Source organism: Chionomys nivalis, chromosome 8 (assembly GCF_950005125.1).
Source record: "Chionomys nivalis chromosome 8, mChiNiv1.1, whole genome shotgun sequence".
In the NCBI taxonomy this organism is placed as follows: Eukaryota; Metazoa; Chordata; class Mammalia; order Rodentia; family Cricetidae; genus Chionomys; species Chionomys nivalis.
Genome location: NC_080093.1, coordinates 4014514 through 4037207, shown reverse-complemented (window position 1 = coordinate 4037207; position 22694 = coordinate 4014514). Strand labels below are relative to the sequence as shown.

Below are 22694 nucleotides of genomic sequence, written 5' to 3'. Positions count from 1 at the left end.
CACTGTGCCTTTAGTTCTCCATGTAAGCAGCTTTACCATGCTGCAGGTCCTCACTAATGAAGAGTACAACTCCTTGACACACTCATCCTGAGTTTGTAGGAGACTACAGACATTGCACTCTGACTCAGCCGTTGCTCTTTTTTTTTTTTAAATCAGAGTATCTGAAAATGAGCACTAAATGAATTTCAGTAGAACTTTTAAACATTTTTGTTACTTTATTACTAAAAATTGTTTGTGTGTACACTGTGTGTGTGCACGTATGCACGCACATACACAGATGCTAAGTGTGTGGGTATTCACAGAGGTTAGAAGAGAGTCTGGTCCCTTGGATCTGGCGTTCCAGGCAATTATGAGCCTCCTAACAGGGATGCTGGGCACTGAACATGCATCCTCTGGAAGGGCACAAGGGCCTTTAACTGTTGGGCCATCTCTCCACCCACATTATTATTGTTCCATTTATTTTGTGTGCATGTATGTGCACACACCACAATATGTGCGCCGGTTAGCAATTTGGGAGAGCTGGCTCTCCCTCCACCAGATGCTGAGGCTCACACTGCAGGTGCCTTTTAGCCCTGAGTCATCTCACTGCCTTTACATATTTTGTCCTAAGGAGCTCTAGGGCTAAAGCACAAGACAAACGTTCCCCATCTTCGCGATCACAATCTCAGCTGGTGAGGTTAAATTCAAAAGGAAATATGTATACTAGTCTAATTGACATAATTACAAGGAAAACTCCAGATTCCTCTCATTAAAACCCCAGGCCGCCAGCACAAAGGCCCATGCCTTCTTTTCCAGGATCAATTATTAAAGCGCTCCTCACTCTCAGTGACCAGCTTCACCATCCCCAAAGCCTGGCTACCAACAGCCCCATGCCTTGTTGATGAATCCACCCTCAACAAACCAACGAGGAAAATTTACTGGCTAAGTGGGGAGCCGTACATCCAAGAATTTTTACATGAAAGTTGTGAAATTAGTAACAGGCCCATTTTTAAAAAAAGCTTAAATCTTAAAATAACAAATGAACAAGAGCTGCCTGGGCTGCAAAAATACCCTGGTACAGGAGAGGAACAAAGTGTGGAGGCGGCAGGCCTGGGGGCGGGGGGAGGCAGAACGGAGCTCCAATGGCTTGAGCTGGGCTGCCGAAGCGTCTCCAGCCTTCTCAAGGCCACACTCATTCGGTGCCACAACAAATCCATCCCAGTGATGTTTCCCCAGCCAGTCAAAACTTCATACCGAAAGAGTTTTGCAAAAAGGGCCAGACATTAACCTGTCTGAAGGTGAGTGCAGGGATGTTAGGTGGAAGAGATCACCTTTCCCTGTCTGCAGCTGGGGGCTGCCTCTCTCTGCGGGCTGCTGACTGCAAGTGAGCCTGGCCAGCTCAGAGCAGTGAGACAAGACCTGGGAAACACGAGCCTTAGGAATTTTAATGGGGACCAGCAGCCTTTGGTGGGTCCTCTCTTTACTTTCTAGGGAAGATGCTGGCCGTCAGTCCATCACAGGACACGGCACAAGGAGCTGGGATTGTAGCTCAGCAGCAGAACACTTGCCTAGAATACGTAAGACCTTAGCTTCAATGCCCAGTACTGCCCCATCCAGCTAAGGTTCAACAAGAGACCCTGTGTCAAAGGAATAAGATGGAGAGTGACAGAGCCGGACCCCAGCATCCTCCTCTGGTCTCTGAAGTGTGTGCCAGCAAGCCTGATGATGCTCCTGTCTCTGCTTTCCTGGTTCTGGGGTCACAGGCAGGAAAGTTCATGTGGGTGCTGAGGGTTCAACCTCAGGCCCTCGGCCACAGAAACATCTTCCCAGCTCCTCCAGTGATTTCTTTACATTTATTTTCCTCACAGTTTTACTTTATCAAGATGAGAAAGGCAGCGTCTTGTAATCGTCCCCACCACTCAGATGTCCTTCAGCGTTGGATGCAGAGCAGTGTGCATGAAGTGGCCTCAGAAGGTGGCTCAGAAGGGCCGTCGCTGTAGCTCAGCGCTCAAAATAGCGGAACAACTCTCGCCAACAACCATGTGCGGGGGCCGCATCTGCCAGAAATAACTCTTGCAAGTGCTTGGACTCAGATGCTAAGCCTCAAAACTGGATCGCAATGGCTTTTCATGGACTTCAAAATACAAATCAGAATCCATGATCATTACTGGGAGGGAAGATACAAAGCCAACCAGATAGTGGAATGGGCTCCAAAGTAATGCTTTTGGGGGTTTCCAGATAACGCAGAATTTGAAGATATGATCTTAAGAGGCCTGGTGAGAAGGGGTGCTTTCAACCTCTGTTCAATAAATCTAAATCGTTGACAACACAGTATCTTAGAATATGTTGTAAAATTTCATGTGCAAACAAACTTGCTTACGAGCAGCTCAAGAAACAAAGTTGCCATCCAGAATTCTAACACAAGCATGAAAGTATTTCACCATAGCAGAAATTACCTTAACATAAAGTTTTAGGGCTGAAAATGAGCACAGGAGAAACACAAATGAGGTGAGCTACAGCCCGCTGTAGGGTGCTCGCTTCACAAACACTGCAGGAGAGGGCAAGGGAGGGAGGGAGGGAGAGAAAAGCTATCTGTGCTTGAAATGACCAACTTTGCTTATGCCCAGGATTTAAATCTCACAGTAGGCCACACCTTTGGATACTGGACCAGCAGGTAAATGCCATTAAAGTCTGTGTCTCTCCTTTTCCCTTCCCTTTCCGGCCCTCTGACTGAGCTGCTCCATTTCTGCCTCCTCTGAAATCTGTGCACCAAAGAGAAGGCTGCAGAGGAAGTTCCGTATGCGTCTGCCTGACCCCACAACAGATGTAAGGCCACAAACACATGGCATCTGTACCAGCAAGGAGAAGCGGTTCCCACAGGGTCTATCAGACCTCCCTATGAGCTCCCCCAAATTGACATGCTAAGAGGGACACTGGCTTGGCTCTCCTGATTGCCTGGCCCTTCCCCAGCATTAGCCCTTCTCTCCAGTCCAGCCCATCCGCCTGCATTCCCGTGGACCCTGCTGGCCCCACCCAGGACTATTCTCCCCCGTGGACCCCGCTGGCCCCACCCAGTCTCTGCTCTCCCCTGTGGACCCCGCTGGCCCCACCCAGTCTCTGCTCTCCCCTGTGGACCCCGCTGGCCCCACCCAGTCTCTGCTCTCCCCTGTGGATCCAGTCTCTAGCATGGCGGCTCATGCCCACCACCCTGGCACTCAGGAGAACAAGGCAGGAAAGGAGCTGGGGGACAGGCTAAGTGGGTACATAATGAATTCCAGATCAGTCTGGGCTACAGAGTAAGACCCTGCCCACCTCGCAAAAACACACAAACGTTCATCAATTTAATCACTTTCCAGACTTCCATTTCATAGATTAAATATGAGTATAGCTATCTCTTAAATAATTAATGTAAATTTACTTGAATAAAACTAACTAAACAAACTAAACAGGAATGCTTAGCATGTATAATCAAGCCTCCCCCCTCTTCAAGTTTTGACAGCTGCCACGCCATAAAAAGCCTTGTATTCGGTAAGTGCACATTTCCACATGGAATGCTGCTTGATGCCGATCTTAGAAACACTTTACCGACCTTCAGACAGCGAAAAGTGTTGCTGGAGAGGGACATTCTCCTTCAGCCCTTTCTGCGGAACCTGATCTTTTCATAAAAAGACATTCTAACTCACTGCCTTACCGGTCATACTTTCTCATGGGTTTAAACACTTCAAGGGATTTGTGTGTGTGCATGCATGTGCTCACATACACCTGGATGCATGCAAGCAGTGTTTGTGTGTGTGCATGCACCCAAGCCTAGGCCGGAAGACCCCGAACACTCTGCTCTGTCCCTTTCCGTCTTACTCTTCTAAGGGTGGGTGTCTTGCTGCATCTGAAGCTGGGCTGGCGGTCAGCAAGCCCCAGGGACCCTCTGCCTCTCACTTACAGAGTCCTGTAGCATTTCTATTGTGTGGTGAGCATCATGATCAGAATCGAGCTGGGGAGGAAAGGGTTTGTTTTCTCTTAGAATTCAGGGCACACTGCATCACTAATGTACATCAGGGCAGGATCCTGAAGGCAGAAATGCAGAAGGCATGGGACGGGGGAGTGTCTTATAGGCTTGATTCTCATGTTTGCTCAGCCTGCTTTCTTATCACCCCAGGACCACCTGCCCAGTGTGGAGGGCATCACCACAGTAGTCGGGCCCTTTTACATCAATCATCAGCAAGTCAGTTCTCCACAGACACGCCTATAGGCCTATAGGACGATTCTATGGTGGTATTTTCTCAGTTAAGAGACCCTGGCCTGTCAAGTTGACGAGTGGGTGCTAGGATCTGAACTCAGGCCCCCACATTCATGCAGCAAGCTCCCTTACTCACTGAGCCATCTCTCCAGCCCCTCAGAAGGAATCTTTGATGTGATGGACTCTGCTGATTATAGAAAAAAAAAAAAAAGAAGGGATTTTTTTCTTAAAAGCTATCTAAACACCATTTTTCCACACCCTCTAACCCATAGCCAAGTGACAATTGTCTGCTGGAATGCAGTTCTATGGGAGGGTGTCTGCCAGTACTAACCCAGAAGTGCTCACGTGATATGATATCACCCACAGACGATCAGTGTTCAGAAGTCTCAAATGATGTAACTAAAAATAACACAGAAAAGTAGCTCCATTCCTTTGAAAAGAAATAAAGCTTTTATAATTAACGTGCCATCTTTTATCTTTAAATTTTTATGATGTTTAATGTGTATGTGTCACAGCACATGCGTGGAGGGCAGAGTACATCTTTCAGGAGTTGGTTCTTTCCGACACCATGTGGGTCCGAAGACCCTAGCACAGGGTGTCCTGCTCTGTGACAAGCGTCCTTACCCATCGAGCTGTCTCACAAGCCCGAAAATGCCATCTTTTAAATGATAAGAAAACACTATGGCGTCCTTTATTTTTATTAGCAATTTTGTGCCAAAATCGATGTCCTATATCAACCATAGCCCACCTCTGTCCTCTACGCCTCCCGCCCACACCGAGCACACAGCCTCTTTCTGGTCCTGGAGAGTTAGTAAGCTGTGAGGGAACATGCACATCTTGGTGGACACCTCTTGTTCCCTTAGCAACATCCCAGACCACTGAGTTCTGCATCAACTGAGAGGGCACATGTGTCTCTCACTCACCTGTACCTGCCCTGCTTTCTGCCCTGGTTACACTCATCACCTGCTTCCTTCCCACCAGATCTCCAGTTTTCCCAGGCTTACTGTACCATATATAACTGTTGGGACCTCTAAGGAGGTCCAGCCTTGCTAGAGAAGTGAGTTTCTAAGGATGGGCACCAAGGTTGTATAGCTTGGGCGCACATCTTGTCTGGTTTCTATGGATACTGAACGTAGCCGCCCCATGGTCCTGTCGCCTTCCCTTCTTGTCAGGGACTGGGTGATGACAACTAGAAGAGTAACTACTACCGTTGCCTTTGACCCCTGTAGCCCTGAACTTTGACCTGATGGCTGTGAGATGCTCCGCATTTCACAGGGGCAGGATGTGAAGATCTCACGTGTCAATATTCCCAGGCTTACTTATGCAGAAATGAAGTCAATTTTAGTAAAAAAGAAAAAAAGTAAATCTGTAGTAATATTTCATTTGTATTTTAATAATTAAAACTTGCCTGAAGATCAGAGAGTAACACAGCAAAACTGGTCAGCCCTACAGACCAGGCAGTGGTGACACACACCTTTAGTCCCAATAACCACATTAGTTTGCAATAGAAACAAGGAGGTGTGTGACTTTAATTCCAGTGGTGCTCGCCTTTAATCCTAGCCCTAGAGAGGATTATAAAACGAGAGGAGACAGCTCTCAGACACAGTCTCATTCTGAGATTCCTGGAGGCAGGATCACCATTTTGGATTGAGGTAGAGGTAAGAGCCAGTGGCTGGTTGCTTTGCTTCTCTGGTCTTTAGGTTGAACCCCAATTTCTATCTCTGAGTTTTTATTAATCGTGCTTTGTAAATCTGCTCTTTGGACTGACGAAGCCCATGCTGCTTTGGCTTTGGTGTTTAGGTGGTTGTTTTCATAGCAGCTCAAACTTTCCCTCGTGAAGGTAGCAGTGAATGGAGGGACCCTCCTGACCACCTGTCCCTTCCCTTGCTACAAACACACAAAGCCTCTGGCCTCTATTCCTTCTGGGAGAAGGATGAATGAATAAATGTGCCTCTCAGTTCTCTTTTCCACCATACACACTCCAGGATCCAGGAAACGGTGCCATCCCCATGGGCGAGCCCTACCCATCTCACTTAAAGCAATCAAGATACTCTCCTAAAGGCATGTTCAGAGACCCTTTCCCCAGGGGATTCCAGGTCAAGTCTGCTCCCCGGCATAATTCCAACCCTTAGCAGCTCAAGGGCTTCCCTTTTAAGCCATCACCTTTTACCTCTTGTCTCCACAGTCTTGTGACCTTGTTTAATGTAAAATGCACCCACCACTCTCTGTTTCCGGACTATAAACACGACTTGACCAAGGGCTGCAAGCTCCTGCTGCCATGATCCGCCACCATGCTGGATGGACCTTGAAATTGGAGCCAAAATAAACCCTTTCTCCTCCAAGTTGCTTTCTTCGGGGTATTTTCACAACAAGAACCTCACAGCAGCCTTAGTGCTGTGAGCTTGTGTTGTAATAGGAGCGGCAGGGCTGTGTCCCCGGCACCCAGCCACCCGCATGGCTAGCTTATGCCACGAAATAATTACATGGAAACTGTATTCTTTTAATCACTGCCTGGCCCATTAGTTCCAGCCTCTTATTGGCTAGCTCTTACATATTGATCTAACCCATTTCTAATATTCTGTGTAGCACCATGAGCTGGCTTACCAGGGAAGATCTTAACCTGCGTCTGTCTGGAGTGGGAGAATCATGGCGACTCCTCACTCGGCTTCTTTTTCCCAGCATTCTGTCTGTTTACTCCACCCACCTAAGGGCTGGCCTATAAATGGGCCAAGGCAGTTTCTTTATTAAATGAAAGTAACTCCTCCATCAAGCTTGCATCTCTCACACAGAGCCTGTCATTGTCCCTTGATCTTACCCATCACTATGGTTGAGTCATATCTGCACGATTATATGGATTTCCGACCAACACCCCTGCGAAGGCACAGACAAGTCCTAATTAACATGCGCAACTTCATCACGCAGAACTTATTTTGTGTAGCTGAGCACTCTAAGAGTGCTTGCTGAGTAAGCAAATGTTACCACTGATGATCCGGACTCACAAATGCCGATAGAGTCGTCCACTGTGACTTTAGTTTTCCAGACGAACGACTGATGCTGAACCACAGGACTGCAGCCATCTTGAGTTGTAACTATAACAGTGTCCCTGAGAAACCCTCGTCCCATTTTTCACCATTATTTCCTAACAAGCCATTTAAAGTGGACAAACTACTATGAGGGACAATGAGCGGAGGTATGAGTGACGCACGCTCACAGCGGCTGTGGTGTGTGGAGCTTTATGGCTGGACAGACGTCCAGGGATGTCCCTAGCACTGTGATGTCCACCTTAGATAAACCCGGAGCTTTCCAGCAAGGATGAAGTCACGTTTGCCCTAAACCACGCACAGGCTCATCTTTCCTCCCCAAATCGCAGAGACTCAGTTGTGCTTCCAATGTCACAGCAGCATGGTTTGGTCTGTACGTCATTCAACAAACCGTAGCTGTGTAACCCTAGATCAGCCTGCCTCTTTTCTGTCTGAGAACTCTTTGTAGCCAGTACCCCATGATGGGCCTGAGATGTCCCAGGGCAGCTATGTGGGAGCAAATTCTGGGTCCTGGCTTCTTCTGATGGATTGAGAATTCACAAGCACACTGGGGTACCCTCCTCTGCCTCTGTATTAGCAGTCATGCCCCTGTCTCCAGACAGGTCATCAGGAGCTGACTGGAGCAGTCAGTATGGCTGGGGAGAAGGCCGGATGCTGATTGGTCTATCAGAACCAGGGCAGACCACCAAGAAACTCTGTTCTGAGTTTATGTCAAACCCATCTGCAGCTTTCAAACTCTGCGACACATGGAGCCTCCTAAAATGCACGACTTTGACAGGGCTCTCCCACCTCCTCTCTGAAGGTTCTGCTACTGTGACATTCGTAACGTGAAACTTAGTTCTAGAAACTTCTAGGCATAGCAGAAAATTACCTGCAGACCCCAGATTCATCACAAACACCTTTCTCTAGTTTCTGTGGCCAGCAGCAAGTCTCCAGGGAGAAAGACTGAGGACAACAGTGTTCAGGACACTGAAGCTAGATCTAAATGTTGCTTCCACCACTAATGAAAGCCACACCAAGTACTTCTTTTTGTATTTAAATGTGGTCCAAAAGTTTTAAGGTCTTGGTAGATCTTATCAAAGACTCTGATTTTTGTTGTTTTTCTCTCGTTGGTGTAAAATACTTCATTAAACACAATCAAAACCCTTGCTTTGGAGATGGAGAGTTGGCTCAGTTTTTAGGAAGCCCCAGGAGCTCTGAGGCCCTCTTCTGGCCTCCATGGGCACCACACACATGTGGCATATGCTCATACAGACACACACAATAATAAAAAACAGGAATAAAATCTAAAATAATTGCTCTGAACAAAATAAGGGGGCGGGGGATACCCCAGGTACAGTCAGCTCCTATATGACTTTCAAATGGTGATAAAAAATCAATCCCTCAATGTAATTAGTGGCAGAGTAAAATTGCCATAGCAGTCAAAGTGTTTGATACATAATGTCATAGCTTCAAGGTGATCTTTTCCGAGAGGCACCCTCCACGACTCCAGGATCCAGTCATTCAAGTATCGCCTTGACCATGTTTGGCCATTCACTCACTACTGCTATTTACTTAATGTCCTTTTCTAATTTACTTTTATTGGAGACAGAGTCTTGCGTAGTCCAGGCTAGCTTCAAATTCACTGTACAGCTGAGGATGACCCTGAGCTTCTGATTCCCCTGCCTCCACCTCCTGAGTGTCATCCCGAGGGACTGCCAGGCAAGCGCCACCACGATGCATTTATAAAGCACTTGGGGCTGAACCCAGGGCTCCGTAATGCTGGGTATGCACCCTACCAACTTAGCGATAGCCCCAGTCCCACAATGTCTTCTGAAGTCAGCACAATTCTTAAGAAGTATAATTATTTGGAAAGGCAAGTGTATAATAGGGCAAAAAATCAATTGCCAGTGTCACTTCTCCACATAGAAACAATCTAAGAAAAAATACCGAGACTATTTCAGAGAAATATTAAACAGTGTAGGTGAGTGTGAATGGTGGACTTAAGAGGTTATAAAGACCTTTGGTTTCGTGACATTAGATAGAGTGAAAAATAATTTTAGGCTAATAATTTTCTCACTGTGTAAGAAATGCCATGCTGGGAAGCATAAAAACAAACAACTTCTTTGCCCCACTCCCAAACATTAAGGGCAATCAAGTCTTAGCCTCTTAGATGGAATAATTTAGGAGTAATGATCTCTAATTAGCCTATCACTGAACTATAAACATTTCATTCATTCATTTGGAGTATATGTACAGAACACTTATCTTATTCCAGTTTGGAACTTAAAACTGAATATTTTAAAAGATTTTCATTGCATTTATTTGATAAAATAGCACAGTTATAGGCTACAAAATATAAAATTTTCAACATTCAGGTCTATACTTTCCCAGAGGACAATGGCATGAATCTGGCTTCTCGCCCACAGTGAGAAGGCAGCTCATGCATGTGTCTTTATTGTCCCCGAGTCCTGGTTCTTCCTGCCTCCCCATCTGTGTCTGACCGCCTAGGATTTTCCCAAGTTGCTGTTACAAGCCTGGGATCAGCTCTTGGCAGAGGCTGGGGGTTATAAGAAACTGCTTCCATATTTCTGGAATTTTACCAGTTCTCCATTGAGCCACAAAATGACCCTAAACCGGTGAGCCTGTGAGCATGTGATAGGAAAACCTAAGGGAAGGAAGGACAGCCCAAGTACATGTGTTAGCCTGAGTTCCTGCACCTGCCACTTCTGACAGGCCTGCGGTGGCCCTGTGAATAGCGACAGAGGCCTGGATACCTTCCTTCTTGGAAGTCGCTGCCTAGAACCCATTAGAGGGCTTGAAGTGCAGCAAGCATCTGATAAACCCTGCTGTCACTCACAGCATTTACTGAGAGGCAAGCTCCAAAGAACCACAGGTTCTTGACTGTTCACTGCATGACCCCAGGCGCGGGGTGTTCGGCAGTGACCAGACAGAAGGCAATCCGCCTCGTAGGGGCTCACTCTCAGCACTAGGAGGAGGTGTGAGAAAGAAACAGCTTCTGGTCATCTTCAGCACTCAGTAACCTCCCTCCCCTTTATTTCTGTTACCTGTCAACAACCATTCTGCAGAGCCAAGAGGTGGTGGCACACCTTTAATCCCAGCACTCAGAAGGCAGAGGCAGGTGGATCTCTGTGAGTTCGAGGCCAGCCTGGTCTACAAGAGCTAGATCCAGGACAGGCTCCAAAGCTACAGAGGAACAATATCTCAAAAACAAACAAACAAACAAACAAACAAAAAACCAAAAACAATCATTCTGCAACAGAAAAAAAGTTGTTTTTCCTTCATTCCTGAGGTGTGGCAGCTTCAGAGGCCCCCTGATTGTTACAATGCGGTTGTGTTCTGTGCCCTACAGGAGCGTCAGCAGCCCCAACATCTGCAGGGCATTCCTCTCCACGTGGGTGTGGACCTGCTGGTATTTCTGCAGTTTTCTGCTCTGGGAGGAATGGCTTCTAAGAAGGACAAATTTATCAGCATCAGGTGCATCTAAGGATCTTTCACAACTTAAAGTTCAGTTCCATTACATAGTAGGTATTTTATTCTGTATTTTGATATATTAGTCGTCATAATGATCACTGTTTTTCTTGAATATTTTTAGGGTTAATACCCTAGACTCATTTTTTTAAATACTAGAAAATTCTAAAGCATTAAGAAGAATGGGGGGAGGGGGAGAGGGGCGGGAGGATGGGGAAGGAAATGGGAGGCGGGGAGGAGGCGGAAAATTTTTTTTTTCAAAAAAAAAAAAAAAAAAAAAGAAGTTTGATCTGTGGAAAAAAAAAAAGAAGAAGAAGAAGAATGCCCTGGATCTGATAGGCTACCCTGAGGGCTAAGGGAACCTTTGGGCCAGTCTGTTTCCAATAACTCTAGGATCTCCACTTCAATTTTCAGCTCTTCCTTCTGTGTTGTCTCTGTCCCCCAGTGGCCGCCCTTTCTCAGGCTGTTACCTGTCTGGTTCCCCTAAGAGCCAGTATCCCTTCTCTCAAGGCCATTTTTTAAAAAGCAGGAATCATTCATCTTTCCTCTGTCACTGAGATCTAGCTCTCTCTGTTTGCAGAAAACAACCCTCAAGAACTAAAGCTGTGGACAGAATGTGCGCATGTGTGGAGGCCAGCAGGGTGGGGGGGGAGTGGGGGAAGTGGCCTGGGTGAGGGGTAAGAGCAAGGGAGGGGGAGCTCAGTCAGCACTGAGCCAGCTTTGACAAAAGCCCTGCTGGTTTGGCAAGTGCTCTGGCCTGGAATCTTCCATCCCAGGACCCGGCTCACTAGTTATCTGAATAGCACAGCTAGATTTCGGCGACTGTGACTGGAAAAACATGAAACTGGTGTGTAAGGACTCCAGGCACCTGGGGAAGACAGCATTGCTGCCGCCTACAGACCCCCTCACCCTGATCCCAGGGGTTATAGGGATGTCTCTGTGAAGGGTTATTGAGTCCTATCAAAAGATAGCAGATTGAAAAATGGCCCTGCTTGTACATGATGCTTTTAAAAAAAATCTGTTAGTCTAAAATTGCTCTAAAAACATTTTAATTGAAAAAAGAAGTGGGAGAGGAGAGATGGCTCAGCCAGTAAGGCACTGATTTCTCTTCCAGAGGACCTGGGTTCAAATCCAGTACCCACATGGTGGCTTGCACAGTCTGTAACTCCAGTTCCAGGGATTCAATGCCCTCTCCTGGCCTCTGTGGTTACTACACGTGTGTGGTGCACAGACACACATGTAAGCAAACCGTCTATGAGCATAAAATACCTTTTTAAAAATTCTAGAAAAATGAAGCAAAGAAAGGAAAGGATGAAGAGGCAGAAGACAGACCCCGACCAGCGAGAAGTTCACGGAGCTGCAGATAGCCTGATGGCTGCTGCCACCTGTTCCCCACCGGTTCACACTCTACCTCCAGATACTCAGTAAAATCTGCTAAAAACAAACAACAACAAAAATCCCCACTGCTTGGGGCCAGTGGTTGGGAAACAGTAATGGCCAATGTGGACTGAAGCAATACTTGGCCTTCTACAGGAAGTCTGAGAATTTGACCCCAGAAAGAATTTGGAATGAGAGACCACAAAGGATGAAAATTTCCAGGAATCTGTGGCATGGCTCAGTAGTGACCGTGTACCCACAGGTGGCTTTTGGGCACTCACAGTAGGAAGAGTCCAAACTGACGTGTGTCAAGCTAGAGTGAGAAGAAGGCAGATAGCTCAAGAGTTGCATGTAGTGATATTTTATTTGTGGTTTAACAAGTAAAGCTTGCCTGGAGATCAGAGTACAGAGCTAAGCCACTAGCAGCCAGGGAGAGGTGGCACACACCTTTAATCTCGGACTCAAGGCCACCCTGGGCTACTCGAGATTGAATCTGTCTAAAAAGAGAAATAGAACTCACATACAGGTAATCCCAGCACTTGGTAGTCACATGCCTTTAATCCCAGCACTAGGGAGGTGGAGACAGGAGTGATACGCCTTGGTGGAGAGAGGTATATAAGGCAGGAGAGACAAGAGTTCATTGCAGCTTTAGGCTTGGTGGAGAGCACTGCAGTCTACAGTCACCCTGAATACAGAATTGCCCCTTTGTTTGTCTAAGCCTTGGTAGAGATAAGAACTCTCTAGTGGCTGGCTGCTTTACTTTTCTGATCTTCAGCTTGAGCCCCAATATCTGTCTCTGGGTTTTTATTATTTGTGCTATAACTGTATTCTAATTAAAATATTGACACAGAAATATATTATGAAAACCAAGTGTGCCTGCCCCTTGTCTGCTTTCTAATATGTCTATTAGAGTGGTTGGAGTTGCATACATGGCTCTGAGTACTGATGGATACATCTCTAGAATGCTTGGGAGAGCCACAGATTCCCTCCATGGTGCCCGTCTGGGAGCTTCGATCACCTTCAACACAGGAAAGCATAAACCCCATAGGGCTGGGACACAAAGTAGCAAATCCTGACAGACTAAGTGTGAGAAGATGCAAACTGACAAAACAGATGAATTCTTCACTTTAGCAACTTTTTGTTAAATTGTCAAATAATTCCTAAGAAACAGCACATGCTCTAAAAATAGAATTCAGTCTAAGGAAAAAACTCAATGCTTTAGGAACTCATTTACAGCAGGAAGCAAGGTACAGTTTTCCAATGTAAAGAAGCTATACTCAGCTACTGCATTTAAACTAGAGAATAAGGAAACCAAGGAGTCATCAGGGGACAGGGGACTATGTTTGAGTCCCTCAAAGTAGGTACAGTGACCACCAGGTATGAAGCTGACATTGTCCAAGTTCACTGGAAGTACCAGACACATGACATGCATGGCTGCATTTGCTGTATTGATTTCATGTCTGATCTACTTCTTGAGGCCACGTCTCTGGAAACTGATGAACAAAAGGTCAAAATAAAATGCTGACTCCAAGTTATTCAAACTGAGTAGAATCGGAACTCAGTTTCTCAGACACGCTCTCTAGGAAGTCGAGCTCATCCAGGTTCTGTGCTGTATACATCTGCGGTTACCTGGATACAGCACATGCAAGCCTCTGTGCTAGCACATGGTTCAGTATGTAATTTCATAGATAGGGTACTGAGCCACAGAGAGACATGTGACTTGGCCTCATTGCCTACTGGCAAATCAGGACTCGGCTTTATGGTACACTGTACACTTGGCACCCTGGGAATGGCCCACGCTTTCTAAGGATCACGTGGGCTGTGGGAAAACTCCAGCTGACCATACTTACTCCAGAGGTTTCTTAACAAGAAGGATCAAATAATCCCTGTATATAACACATGCATTAAAACACTTCTTTTAAATAAATTTAATTGTAGGAACAGGTGGCTTAGGTAGCAGAGCAGAGTTCGCACCTAGGATGCTGAAAGGGAAGCCTGGTGTCCAGGAACGAGGTGCTGAGCACAGGGAGGCGCAAAGGGAAACCAGGGAGCAGGCTCGGAGGTTCACGTTCCTCTCTTCCTGCACTGCTCACACCCATCAGGGAGCAGGCTCGGAGGTTCGTGTTCCTCTCTCCCTGCATTGCTCACATGAATATCCCGAGCACCCAGACACTTCCGGAACCCCAGTAACCCATGTCTCAAAACACACATCAAGTACTCTCCTTCCCCTGAAGTACACTGATATGGCATTTCAGAGTATCTAGACTAACTAGCCAGCCTGTATGAACTGCAGGGCATGGTCTCATGGACAACAGTGTTAAGTATATCATTTGAATGGGAGTTGCTTTTCTGTATGGAGGATAAATTTTCATGTCTTGACATGTATGAGTGCACACACACACACACAGTGACTTAGTGTCCAATCTTTTATTTAATGCAATTTTTGTGTTTTTTAAAGTTTTTGAGTATGAATGTTTGTCTGCATGTGTACATACGAAGCAAGAACAGAAAGTGCTCCTAACCACTGACCCGTCTCTCTAAGCACCAGGCATCTCATAGGGAAAGTTTTCCAGTTCTTCCATAAATAATGGGTAGCAAAGTTACTTTACTAGGAATCTCTTCTTTCATAGAGAGAAGAAAGGGAATACAAAAATCTCAAAAATGTCATTGTATTTTTGCAAAGCCCCTCCCCCCTGAAATCAGGACCTCAATTAATGACCCAAGACTTTGCCTTGAGAGAATCTGGCATTCCCCTGAAGTCTAATCTATTTCCAAACTAGAGGAGAATGAGTTAAGAACTTCTTAAAGCATTCAGATATCACCCAGGGGCCTGGGGTGGCCTGGGGTAGCATTCAGAGAACCGTACTGATGGCTACATGCCGCTGGGCAGGATGCTGGAGGTATCGTACCTTTGCAGGTGAAGCATTTGATGTGGAAATGCTTGGTCTGGACCCGAAGCACTTCGCCCTTGCATGGCTCCCCACATTTATGGCAGTGAATGACAGGCTTCTCTGTTGAGTGGTGAGGGTCCTGAGGATGGGCCACTGGAAAGAAACAGCAAAAGATTTAGGTGAAAAGAAAAAATGTCTAGAAAACTCTGCAAGGATGTGTGACTGTTGCGACTGTTACTGGCACGCAGTGGAAAATGAGCCACACGGCCATTCAAGAAGCATGAGGTGGGCACACACACCACACCCCATGATCTTGGCTCCACAGCTGTATGCGTCAGTGGCAGCCTGAGCAGTCCATTGGGGACACACACGCTGTCTTCTGCCTCAACTTCTCAAAAACTACAGACTGCACAAACACAATCCCGTTTCACTTAGTATTTTGCAATCAGTATTTGTGGCATCTTCTTGCTGACTCAGCTCATTCCAGCAGGCGTCCCTGTAAAGCCTAGGTTCCATTTCTTACCGTCTGTTTGATTCCTTTCCTAATTGTACTTCATGTCCCAGCTTCCACCGTCACAGAACGCTCATGCGTTGGTAACGACTTAGGCTGTGTGAGACAGTTTCTCACTGCCGTCCATCACCAGAGACATCTTCTATTAATCTGGGGACTCATCTAACCTACTGGAGGCCCATAACGAGACTCTCATGGTGTACACAGTTCCTCACATATACTATGAGCAAAAGCTTAGAAATAACAACCTGTGAACCTGAGATCCTTCTACACACGACCTGCTCCCTTGTCTGTAAGACAAAGGCGACCTGACCAGCTGGGTGTGAATGAAGGGGCACACAGAGATTATCCTCTTAGGTCCATAGCGCAGTTTTCAGAAAATGAGAGCTAATTTGCCTGCCTGGCTCAGAGCTGGGTGCAGGCGCCTGAACTAATTGCAGAGGGACAGGAGGGAGGCAATGAGACAGCACCTGGGTTCCAGCAACCACAAGGTTTGTGTCTCTTGCAGGTTCCTTGGCCAGAGAATGTCAGTAGTTGCTTGCTGCCAGCCACTTCCTTTGCTGCTGAAGAGCCTTAGAACCCATGTGACATTCAGGGACTCTGCACTTGACCAACACAAGGAGCAACAACATTTTTTAAATGTTTGTCAAGTAGGAAAAGCGCACTGGGCAACTCATGAGAGACTGCTAAGACCCGATGTAGAAAGGACATTAGAGTGAGAAGCTGACGCATGTAGAAGAGCACAGTATATATAATAGCGTGTTGTTCTATATAAAAGCACTATATATACACATATGTATATATAAATATATATAAAATAGTATGTTGTTCTGTACAGAATGTCCCCCGTCCTCATTTGCTGAAAAAAGTAAAAAGTTTAGGCATGATGGTGCAAACAGCGTGTTCCTGACCCCCTTCTGGAGAACAAGGTTCTTCTTGTGAGGTTTGGTCAGGGGCAGGTGTGGTTTCAAGCTAAACATACCACCCAAATTCTTAGCGTCTTAGCCTGGATCTGAAGAATACCTGGAGGCTGGAACCCAACATCACAAGCCACCTGCATTCTTTCATCTACCTGATAAGATCTATGTTTACCACCAAATTCACGTGTTCTACAGGCGTTAAGGAGGGGCATGCATGCTATCAAGATCTCCAAGGGCAATACATGTCAAGGCCCCAAATCTATTCATGTGGGCATTAAGAAAGAGGTTCTCTCAAGAGCACCTGCTGGTGGTGGTAGTGGGGGAGAATCTGCAAGCCTCTCATTTTCCTCCAGTTAACTCCTGTTTTCCAGCAAGGTTATCATCGCTGGGTATCACACTAACCCTGGGCATGGTGCTTATGCATCAGCCATTTTATTCCAGCTGCACCACCCTTGCCTGGCAGTGGGATGAGCAACAGTGCTCCCATTGGTGAATAAGGAAGTTGGGCTTCAGAGATGCTAAGCAGCGCTCTCAAAGTAACAACTAGTGTGAGTGCAAAGGTCCGCACCTCAGTCCTTCTGGACCTAGTATGTTCCTGCCCTTCTGGACCTACTATGTTCCCTTCTGGACCTACCATGTTCCCGCCCTTCTTGGACCTACCATGTTCCCGCCCTTCTGGACCCACTATGTTCCTGCCTTTCTGAACCTACCATGTTTCCGCCCTTCTGGACCTACTATGTTCCCACCCTTCTGGACCTACTATGTTCCTGCCCTTCTGGACCTACCATGCTCCTCCCAGACTATTAGGATAAGACAGGAAATTATTACAAGCAAGGTATTTATTTAGCCAATTTTGTGCATTATTCTGAAAGTACCTCTAGAGTTTGGCTTTCAGAGAGAACACAGACAGCATATGAGGAAAAGGTGTCTCTAGGTGGGCCCAGGACCCTGGTTATCGCCAAAGTAATTGTCTGACCCTTGAATTAGAAATCCGTGTGCCATGTACTTAGAAAGGCAAATGCTATCATATCTCCAAAGGCTGTCATATAAAAGATAAAAAAGTTTACAATGCTGGGGGCAGTCTCCTGGAAGAAGAGAACCCTCGGACTCAGTTGTCCAGCATGTAAATTAGTGTTATGGAAGATACTATGGAGGTTCCAACTAATAATCCAAACACAGACACCCAAAGGAAATGGAGTCACGTTGATGAGCAATCTGCCAATGAGCTCCTATCTTTCCCAAAGCGACCTGCGAGAGCTGTCTGCTCAGAGAGGCAGAACACAACTCCCACTCCTTAACTGTGGGTGGGCTGCTCCTTCCTCCCGTGGGGAAACAGCGTGGAAGGGATAGGAAAGGAAGGGCTGTGCCATGGAGAGATCTAACAGTCACTGCCCCAGGCAGGGCCGAGGTCAAGGAGAGCGCCAGGGACTGCTGGAGTGGAAGATCACTGTCACTGTGTTCTTCTTTCCAAAAAACAAAAACAAATCTCACTCAAATCCTGAGAAAAATCATGAGAGAGAGGTAGAGCACCCAGCATTCTTCAAAACCATCAATGTCATTAAAAATTTAAAAAGTCTATGAAACCGCCAGAGCCAAGAGTAACCCAAGGAGATGTGATGGCTAAATGGAAGGCAATGGTCTGATGGGCTCTTGCTAGTGATAAGTGTAACTGTCCTCCCCTTCCCCCATCGAAGAAACTTCCCTTTGCGACAGATGGAGACCATTGCACAACGTCATAACGGGTCGAATACAGAGGACAAGTGGCTGTGGGGAGCCCAGCCCCAACCGAGAGATCCAGAACACAACTCCAGGCCCTAACGCTCAGGGAACATTGTAGAAGGGGGCGGGAGAATTCTAAGAGCCAGACGACCAGAAACTGGGAGGTCGTGTCCTAAAAGTGACAGGAAGTGTTTCCCATGATACCACAAACATGACTGCCCAAACAAGAATCTCAGTAGACATACTGACACGGAGGGGAGCTCTCATGGGACCCCACTCCTAGACACAGAGCTACAGGTGATTAAGGTGTGCTAACAGGGAAGAGGGAGGGACAGTCTTCCCAGGCATGAGCACTCTGATTGGTTATCCAACACCAAGTGGTCAGCCCTGAGATCATGTACATACAAATAACACTGAACAGAAACACAGGTTGTATTTCTGTTTTTATAAAGCATATGACAAAAGAAAGAGAGACCATGAATTAGAAAGGGAAGGCAAAAGAAGAAAGGAATTGGAGGGCTGAGAAGAAGGGGAATGTGATGTCATCATGATTTCAAAAAAATTAAAATTAAGGGGCTGGAGAGATGGCTCAGTGGTTAAGAGCACTGGCTGCTCTTCCAGAGGTCCTGAGTTCAATTCCCAGCAACCACATGGTGGCTCACAACCATCTGTAATGAGATCTGGTGCCCTCTTCTGGCAAGTGGGTATACATGGAGGCAGGATGTTATATACATAATAAATAAATAAATCTTTAAAAAACTAAAATTAAGAACACTGAAGAACATGGGCCTTAGCTGATGATTTAGGAATATTGTCTGGCTTATAACAAATGAAATTAGACTTACATATTAATAATGAGGGAAACTGGGTGTCAGGTATGGAGCTTACTGCATTATAGCTCACTTTCTGTATTCTAAAAATGTTTTTATATTTCTGAGTAAAGCTTATAAAGGAATAAAAACAGCTACAGAAATACCTCCAGCAGTGCGCCAGGTCACAATACATCGAGTTCAAGGTTCTCTGTAGCTTCAGAGATGTCAGTAACACTGATGGCTAAAATGGAACATACTCAGCTGAGCCGTCAGGATGAGGAGTCTTGAACCTGGCAGTCTCCACTCCAGGGACCAAGAATTTGAGTGTTATGTGCAGGGTTAACACCCAAACACCTCACTGCAGTGTTTCTCCCAAGGCCTCTGCTTGTCCTGCACACCCTGCTTAAAGGATTCCTGCTTGTCCCGCCTCTCCAAATCCAACCCGACTGGCATGGTCCAGTCCAGGACACCCTGGGTTCTGACACAGCTCTGAGCTTCTGAGATAGCATACGTGGGTTAGAGGTTTCCTTTACCATATCCTTGCCCACCAATTCTAACTCAGAAACTGTGACACTCAGGAGGTGAGAGGCAAGCACTCACAGTGAGGACCCTTTAACTTCCGTCAGAGTTAAGGACTCTGTGTGGCTGGTCATGTGACCTACCAAACACTGAGAGTAGTAAAATGCTCATAAAACAGGAGTCTGAAACCTCTCTGGGAACATGGGGTCATTTGTCCTAACTGCTGGTCATCAAAGAGGGAGGGAAAGAGACACATCCCTGGCAGTTGATTCACAGCTGGAAGGTTACACAAGTCCAGCCTCCTAAGGGCGTCTCCATTCCATTTCTCTATGTACAGATGTGTGTGTGTGGTCTCTGTGGGTGCACACATGTATGTGTACATGTGGAGGTCAGAGGACAGCTGCAGGCATCACTCCTGCGGCTCTGCCTACCTGTGCTGCTGCTGCTGTTGTTTGGCATCAGGGTCTCTCCCCAGGCTGGGACACACCCCATGCACTACCTACCAAGTCCTAGGGATCTGACTCTATCTGCTGCCCTTGCCACCACACACGGCTTCTCCTTTCTTGTCTTCTCAACACTGGTTCTGGAGACCGGTCTCGAGTCTTCATGCTTCAGGGCAAGCCCTTTGCCCACCAAGCTATTTCATCAGCCCTCAAGTCCTTTAAAAACCCCTTTCTGTGTTACCACAACGTAATTTTCCTTTAATTTGCAGATTCCCAAACACTGAGTATGTACCACTGCCTTGACTGATGATTGATGTGGGAGGGCTCAGCCCACTGTGGATGGTACCATCCCCCTTCCCCTGCCCAGAAAGATGGGCGTGGGGTATACAAGAAAACAAGTTGAACAAGCCATGTGGGGCAAGCCAATAAGCAGCAGCATTTCTCTGTGGTCTCTGATTCAGTTCCTGCCTTGATTTCTCTCAGTGATGGACAGTTACCTGGAAGAATAAGATGAAGCTAACCCCTTCCTCCCCGACTTGATTTTGATCATGGTATTTTATCTAGCAATAGAAACCCTAACCAAGACACCACCTAGCACCGACTTGTTCTTATTGTGTTTGTTTCACAATGCATCAAATCCTGTCCTCACACAACCACAAACTCCATGGCCAGTTCCCATATATTTCTGTGAATATTTCTGACCTATGATATAAAACAGGCTGAGTTCTCTTCTCTGCCTCTCTGCTCAGGCCCAGATTAGGGAACCCAGGGTTACTGCTCAATATTAGACTAGGGCATCTCCATGTGAAGTCACACGGTAAACAAATGACTCAAGACTACGACTACAGTGGAAAGCATCAGGAGCTAAGTCCATCTCCCAGAACCCATGGGGAGAACAATATGGTGGTTTGCAGCCAGCGCTGTAGAGTGGGGCCAGGAGGAGCCCTGGATCTTGTCAAAACTGAATTCCAGGTAAAAATCAGAAACCCCACCTCAAAAAGAAGGTGGGACAATGCCCAAGGAATATATGACAACTGAGGATGCCCTTTGACCTCCACACATTTGCACACACATGCATTCATACCTTTTACACGTGAACATATACACACAAGAACAATAGTAGAACAGTATCACAGGTGACATTCCCCGAACACTGCCTATGCTCCAGACACTGTACTGTCCTGGTATGCCAATCACAGACAGCCCTTCCCCACAGATATCTTAGGGGATTCTGTTTCCTTTTCTTGGTTTGCAGGGAAGGAAACCCAGACAAGAAGAGTTGAACACCTTTTGCAAGATCATACATCTAAACCAGTCTATTCCAAAGCACACTTGGGGACTATGGAAGGATGGGGATTCCCACAGGAAAATCTTATCCAGCATAGAAGGAAACACAGCTAGGGCAGCAAGGCTCTGAGATTCTGACTAGCCAGCTCAGAAGAGGTGAACCCCAGCAAGCAATGGTGGAAAGCGTTTCAAATACAAGAACTACTCCTTTATCTATGTGGAAAGAATGATTGGCAAGGGTGAGACAGCAAGGAGGAGCACCCACACGAGAAGCCTGGCATGGTCATGCATGTACATATAACCCAAGTGCTGTAGGGAGCAGAGATCACCGAAGCTTCCTGACCAGCCAGTCTAAAAAAAAACCAATGACCTTGAGAGTCCATGAGAGACTTTGTCTTGAGGGAACAAGGGGGACCAGGTTAGAGTCTGTCTGTCTGTCTGTCTGTCTGTCTGTCTGTCTGTCTCTCCCTCTCCCTCTCCCTCTCCCTCTCCCTCTCCCTCTCCCTCTCCCTCTCTCTCTCTCTCTCTCTCTCTCTCCTCCTACCCCCTTGGGAGTTTGTGTTGGAGCCCCTGCTTTCCCTGCTCCTGCCACCTTCTAAGCACACATCCTAGAGTTGCGCACTCTCCCACTTCCCACTCCCTTCCTCTGTGCTAGAGCAGCACAGGAAATGAGAACTGCAAGTGTTTAATAAATGCACGGGGTGCTTAATTTGCAGTTTACTCTGCGGCTCATTTCCTGCTGCGGCAAGTGGTAGTTACTAGAAGCTGCACAAGAGGTTACCCTGTCATTACTGGTCCAAAGTGAGCCTTCTCTTGAATTGGCCTCCATGACCTCACTTTCTGATACCTTGTGAGTCTGGTAATCCGGGTTATTACTTGGCACAAACAGTTCCACAGGCGGCCTCCCTTCCCATCTACCTGCGTCACTTGTGGCTGTCTGCTAGGAAGGTGTCCCCATGCCTGATTTCTCTTTTCTGGAGCTCCCTGCTCACCCCTCTGCTGGGCTCCCGATGACAGAATCAGCCCAGGCTCAAATCCAGTTAATCTGATTCCCCTCAAGGTGAGGAGGTGCAGAGATTACCATCACACAGCCGGGCGATTTCCCTGGTGACTCAGGTCACAAGTTTGTTCTCTCTGCTCCGCTTGCCTTCTGCAGAAGAAGGTGGGTCTCAGAAAGAATCCTACTTCAGCGGGGACTTTAAAGAGTGACTTCCTGGACATGCTGTGACTGCCGTGACTCACCAGGCCAACTCTCTCCTCTGGCCTCTCTCGGACTGTTGGAATTTTACCTTTTAGTACAGTCAGAACGGATAAATACCAAGAGTGTCAGAATGGACTCTGCTCTGGAAATTGAGGGACATGTCCCCAGCCAATCCCTTTCCTGTTAATTACGTCACAGGGGAGTCAACAACAGGCCCCAGAGTGGCACGAGGCACCTCGTAAAGATCATTTTCTCCTGTAGGCAGCATCCTGGGCACCAAAGCCTGTGT

The 22694-nt window shown here is 46.8% G+C and overlaps 1 protein-coding gene across 4 annotated transcripts in view; it reads right to left on the bottom strand.

Annotated features, from left to right (window-relative positions):
- Nucleotides 1-22694, bottom strand: part of Ablim1 (actin binding LIM protein 1) — a 281482-nt gene that overhangs the window by 123455 nt on the left and 135333 nt on the right. For all 4 annotated transcript variants that reach the window (XR_009057579.1, XR_009057580.1, XR_009057578.1 and 1 more), the window contains exon 2: nucleotides 15012-15146. Coding sequence is in view for 1 of the 4 variants with exons in the window: in XM_057778252.1 (XP_057634235.1) it covers nucleotides 15012-15146 (135 nt within the window). In the remaining 3 variants the exon portion in view is untranslated. The remainder of the gene's footprint in view (nucleotides 1-15011; nucleotides 15147-22694) is intronic.